The 6,510-nt window shown below is 42.3% G+C and overlaps 1 protein-coding gene across 1 annotated transcript in view; it reads left to right on the plus strand.

Moving 5' to 3' along the window:
- The window catches only part of RIMBP2 (RIMS binding protein 2), a 509,773-nt gene that overhangs the window by 420,324 nt on the left and 82,939 nt on the right, over nucleotides 1-6,510 (plus strand). The window contains 1 exon segment of the mRNA XM_027844231.1: nucleotides 4,510-4,714. Within this exon segment, the coding sequence (XP_027700032.1) occupies nucleotides 4,510-4,714 (205 nt within the window).

Here is a 6,510-nt window from a genome sequence, read left to right on the forward strand (position 1 = left end):
CCCAAACCCCACATGTCTGGGGGTAGTGGTATAGCCAGGGCTGCTTAAATGGCCCTCTAACACAGAGCACAGTGGGACAAACTATTATGGTGTAACCTACATCTAGTCTTATGCAGTTAGCCCCAGTTAGATTCATTTAACAGCCTTGCCCATGATTTCTCTGCATTTTGAGGAATTTGGCATTTTGAGATCAATCAGCCTACTGAAAACTGATTGGAAATGGGGCAAAGAATAGCTGGAATCCCTTCTCTGCCTCTCTTCTGTCCTCCATATCCTTGGGTCTAATCTTAATGCCATCAGCATTGGGAAAAGGTGCTGTGGTGGAGTTGGAGGGGACAGTGAGTCCCAGAGGATCTAAACAACTTGGTCCTAGAGGATCTGGGTTCAAATTTTCTTTTGCTGTGACAGGTAAGATATGTATGACTACCTTTGTGACTTTGGGCAAGTTTACATCCGATAAATTTCCCCATTGTTAATGTTCCTATACCTTAGCTTCCTTGTTGGTAAAATGAGGGAATTGGATTAGCTCTCATCCTAAGAATATCTGTATTATCATAATTTCACATTGATTTAGCCTTAGTCTTTCCTTCCCAGGAGTGTCAAGAATGAGAAAACTCCTCCTATTCTCTTATATCCAAGCTGCTGGCCTTGACTCTATAAGACTAAGGAAAGGGATCCCTAAGTCTTATCTTTTAAGCATCTAGAATCTTGGTTTTTCAAGCTAAAAAGAACTTTAAAGATCATTTAGCCTAGCCCCTTCAGATGGGGAAAATGAAACAGACTTGTCCAAGGTCACAAAGGTGGTGGCTGAGCCAAGATTAGAACCATATCCAAGTCTACCGCATCATGCTATCTCTCCTTAATTGGAAAACTGTATGGGAGCTGCCCTTTCCTTTTTGACCTTGGGTTTGACCTTGAGCCTCAGGAGCAAAGGGTTTCCCCCTCCTTAGAGGTCTTCCAGCAAAGGGTAGATTGACCTTTTGTTGGATATATTGTAGTGGGGATTCTTTTTGGAATGTGGATTGGATCATATGGTCTGTGAGGTCCCTTTCCACCCTGAGATCGTGTGACTCTATGGTCTGTGACCTATATACTGATGGTTACCAGGGAATTCTTTTTTTTTTTTTTTTGCTAAGCAATGGGGTTAAGTAACTTGCCCAGGGTCACATAGCTAGTGAGTATTATGTGTGTGAGACCAGATTTGAGCTCAGATCCTCCTGACTGNTGCTAAGCAATGGGGTTAAGTAACTTGCCCAGGGTCACATAGCTAGTGAGTATTATGTGTCTGAGACCAGATTTGAGCTCAGATCCTCCTGACTTCAGGGCCAGTGCTCTACCCACTGTGCCACCTAGCTGTCCCCCAGTACCAGGGAATTCTAGAAGAAATGGAGTCAAGGTGAATTCAGAAAGTGTTTGGGGGGGACTGAGCTCAGGTAGATATGAAGAGGGCAAAGAAGACAAAGTTAATCCACTTGGAAGGACATTTTTAGCAGCCCCTGGGTTTCAGTTGTTGATTATTTTCTCCATGGAAGGAAGGATAAATCACCAGCCTAATCCATTCAGTTTTTTTTTCTGAGCAGGAATAAACTTACTGATGTTTTATGAATTGAAGAGATTAATTATAGGTTTGGAATTCATTAGGCTTATTTTTAGAAAGCTGTGTTCACAGAAACAAATAGCGCTTCATTCTGTACCAGGGAAATCAGCAGGCTCACTGAGCCTGTGGGGGAGGGAGGAAGATTGACCACCATTTTAAAATACCAGAACTTTGAATGAGGTTGGAGTACAGAGTTCATATCAATCGTTGCCTGTGCCAAAGGATGCCCCATAAGGCAAAGCATCCAGATCAGCCAAGTGTAGAGGAGGTAGTGAGTTCCTGTCCCTGGAGGACTTCAAGCAAAGCCTGGATGACTACAAGTCAGAGGTATTGTAGATGGGATTCTTGCTCAGGGATGGGTTGAATTAAATAGCCACTGAGATCCCTTCCCATGCTGAGACTCTATGATAAAATGATGTGGCACTGAGCAGGTCTTATATTAAGTAATTGGTGCAGTGGAGAGAGTGCCAGGCCTGGAGTCAGGAAGACCTGAGTTCAAATCTGACCCCAGACACTTATTAGTGATTGTCTATGTAGTACATGATTCCAAGGGAAATGGTTATGCTCCATCTCTGAAACGATCTCCCCCACCCCCACCTTCTTTCTGAAATCTCTTGAAGAACAAAACCTTTTATTCTATAGTATCAGCGCTAGACTCTGAGTTCTATGAGGGCAGGAATGAGATTATTTAAATGTCATATCTCCTTTGTCCCCTAGCACAAGACTGCACACATTAGGAGCTTAATCAATGCTTGGTTCCTCATCTGTAAATGGGGATAATAATAGCACCTTCCTGGAAGGGACTTAAGGAGGATATAATGAAACAGTGCCTGTAAAGTGCTTTGCAGACATTAAACCATTTTATAAATGTGGATCATTATTTATGAGACAATTATAAATGATGATTGTTATTAGTAATCTTTAAAGGTGTATAATAGCATCTTATAATTCACAAAGCTCCTTTCTGTCGATCAGCTCATCTGATCTTTGGAACAACCCTGCAGGGTTGGCATGGCAGGCAGACAAATGTTCTTATGCTCCTTGATCAGATGAAGAAATTCACCATCAGAGAAATGAAGATGCTTGCCTAAGATCAATTAATTAGCTAAATATGTGATACAGTGGAGAGAGTGCTGGGCCTCAAGTCAGGAATAAATAATAATTAAATTAATACATAATAAATAAATTTTTTTTAATTTCAACAAGTCAGGGAATTCACCAATTCATTTATCTAACAGTCTATTTATTTATTTGTCAGTAATTAATTAAATAATTTGTTCAAGTCAAGAAGTCCTGAGTTCAAATCTGGCACCAGATACTTAATTAGTTGTGTGACCTTGGGCAAGTCACTTAACCTCTGTTTGTTATTTGTAAAATGGGATAATAACAACACTTACCTCCCAAGATTCTTCTGAGGATCAAATGAGATATTTGTAAAAGGGGCCTAACACAATTCTTGGCACATAGCAGGTACTATATAACTGCTTATTCCTATCCCCCCCTCCTCTCCCCTAAATAGCTATTTAATAACTATTTTAGCTATTAATGCTTTAAATGGCCCTAAGACTTTTAGAATGTCATGTATTACGGATGAAACTCAAACCCAAGCTTTGTCTACTCTGCCCTATCTGCCCCAAGTATCCTGAACATCCACAGTGTAACCCTATAAGGTAGACAGGAGAGGGAGGGCAGGGGCTGTTTTTATCCCCATTTATCAGATGAAGAAACTGAGGCTAAGAGACGTGAAGACAAGATTGCCCAAGATCACCCAGCTAGTGAAGCTCACCACCCCACGTGTCACAGTAAGAGCTGAAGACGCTAAGGACGCTGGAAGGTGGCATACCATGACTTACAGTCTTTCATGTTGAGCTCTGCTTTGTTGGATAGAGGTGGACAGGTGGGAAGAAGGAGGGACCGAGAGGAAAGAGGAGATAGAAGGGTAACCTCAACCACCACCTTCTACATGAGGCCTTCCTTGATTCCTCCTCCCCACCCGACTCCTAAGCTGTTAGACTTTGTATGTATTTATTTGGTATATATTTGTATCTATTTAAATGTATATATGTTACACATGCCATCTCCCCCTACCTTTAAAATGTAAGCTCTTTGAAGGCAGGGATTCTTTGGCTTTTGTCTAGATCCCCAGCACCTAGCATAGTGTCTGGTGCGTAACAGGTATTCAATAAATGTTTATTGATGGGTGGATTGATTGGACTTTTCCTTCCTAATTTTGTCCAAAGTGAAGCCCCTGCCTATGAATTGTCCTTGCCCTAACTGCGTTCACCAGAATAATCAATCGTTCAATAAGCATTAAGCACCTACTATGCACCACACACTCTGATAGGCACTGGGGATGCATATACAAAGAATGGGACAATCCTTACATTCTCAGGAGAGATAACATATACATATATCCTACCCCATACAAGGGCTATGAGACCTTCTACATTGCAGACCTGAACCTGGTAGAGACAGACCAAGATCAGTTTCCCCCTAGTGAAAAAGGCTACTTTCTTAGGGATGTCTAACAATGTAGGGCCTCAGACTGATAGCCAATGAGCCACTCCACCCAATTCCTCCTACATCCCAGGCTAATGCCTTCAAATCAAACTCCCAGAGACAGAGGCTGCCTCCTCCCACTCCCAAAAGATGCAGGCTGCCCAGAAATCCTGAGCAGCATCTTCCTAATGCTTGCCAGACAGCTTGGTACCTCTGGTTTTATACATTAATACTGGATGGAACTGGGCCAGTGACTCAGCTGGCAGTGTGTGTGGGCCTCACATAGCCTGAATTTCTTTCACCCACTCTTCCCTTTCTTCACTCTACAAACCAGGAGCCAGTCTCCTGCCACACCAGCCCACTCTGGGGGCCTGCTTCCCCACTGACCCTAACTCCATGCCCCTGTTGTGCAGTCCAAGGTTCGAGAACTGGAAGAAAAATGTCGGACCCAAAGTGAGCAGTTCAACCTCCTGTCTAGGGAGCTGGAGAAGTTTCGGCAGCAGGCGGGGAAGATTGATCTGTTGAGCAGTAACTCTGTGGTGTCTTTGGATATCCCGGGCTCCCCTAACAAGCCTTTCACCCACTTTATGAATGGAATAGCCGCCTCCTTTGGCAAAGGTAAGAGATCAGAAACCTCTTCCTAACTCAGTTTCCCCTGCTAGGTACTGAGGTAATCTCAGAAGAGGAAAAGAGGTAGCATGGTGTTGGACTTGGACCCAGGAAGCCCCAAGTTCACATACCATCTTTGACAATTATTAACTGTGGGATCTGGTTGATTTCCCTGTACCTCAGGCAGCTCCATGGGACTTATGGACTAAGTCAAAAGTGTCAAACATGCTGGCTACATGAGGCCCACAACATGCTCTGGCACCGTAACCAGATTAAAATATAATTGGGAAATATTTTACAAAATAAATGAAAATTAAAAAAAAACATAGAGAATGTTATTATGTGGTTTTCTGAGTCAATACACAGCCCATGGGGATCCTTATGTCTGGTTTCGTGGCCTCATTTGAGTTTGATACCACTATACTGAGAGTGATCATTGCCATCTGTTTTGGGGGAGGAATGAAATCATAGCTGCTTCTCTTAGGAATTCATACGTGAGGGCTTCACCATCATTCACCAGTGATGGTAATGGCCACGAAGGTGTAAGAGCTACTTTGATTTTGAGAAACCCAGTGCTTAGGAAAGTGATGACGAATTTCTATCTTAGCCATGACATTTCTGCTTGGAAAACACCATGGTGACAACAACTGAGCTCAGCGTTAGCTATGTGAGGTTGGAGCCTGATCACAAGCAAAAACATCATAGAGTTTATTCAAGGAAACCAGTCTATTCGTCCCTCGAGGGATGAGAGGGAAGAACTCTGCAACTCTGGGCAATAATCAGAGCAGTCTGGGGCCCGTGATGCACACAAAGTTAAATGGAGCAAGACCACAGTCCCCAGATTTCACTGCCTTTAGAAGCTGTTGCTTTTCTAATCTAGAAAAGTTAAGTGCTAAAACCTAATCTTTAGAACAAAAATAGACCTAGGTAGCATGCTATAGTGTCTGATGGGATAGACTTGTAGCCAGGAAGACCTGGTTTCAAGTTCTGCCTTGAACATTGATTATCCAGCTATGAGGTCTTGAATAATTCTCCTACCCTCTCTGTGCACACTTTTCTCATCTGTAAAATGGGGCAAGGGGGTTGGATTCAATGTCATCTTGAGTTCCTTGTAGTTCTAAATCTATGATCCTATGATGTATTAAATGCAGTCTTTAGCTTTTTCCTGGCCCAGGTAGAGAAAATGGGATAGATCTAGGTTCAGAACGTCCTTGGTTCCTTGTTGGTGGTGGTGGTGAGGATCAGTCCCCCCTGTTGGTTCATAGACTAGATAGGGGGTCCCCCTACTGTGAAACCCTAGGAAGCATAGACATAACAAAGAATTTTGGTGCTAGAGGAAAGCAGCAGGAAATATACCCTCAAATTAACTGGGTAGTTCTTGATATTAAAAAAAAAAAGAAAAGAAAAAGAAATAATTAAAATAAATTCAATTAAGTAGGAGGGAGAATGTTACCACACTGACTTCTTTGAATACATGGGTTAAATTTCTGGAGTAATGGGAAGAACGCTGGCTTTGGCCTCAAAGGACCAGAATTTGGATCCCATCTCTTCCTCTTTTCTACCTGTATGAACCCAGGCAAGTTGTTTTACTTCTCTGGGTCTCAATTTCCTGGTCTGAAAAATAAGAGGATTGGCCCAGATCAGTGGTGTCAAACTCAGATAGAAATCGAGGTCTCTAAACCATACACCAGAAACCCAGCGGTTGCATGCTGACTCAGAAGAGTACATATTACATGATTTATGTTTTGTTGTATTTTTTATTTATTTTGTTAAATGTTATAAATTACATTTTAATCTGACTCTAT

Source organism: Vombatus ursinus, unplaced genomic scaffold (genome assembly GCF_900497805.2).
Source record: "Vombatus ursinus unplaced genomic scaffold, bare-nosed wombat genome assembly UNPS02014935.1, whole genome shotgun sequence".
Classification (NCBI taxonomy): domain Eukaryota; kingdom Metazoa; phylum Chordata; class Mammalia; order Diprotodontia; family Vombatidae; genus Vombatus; species Vombatus ursinus.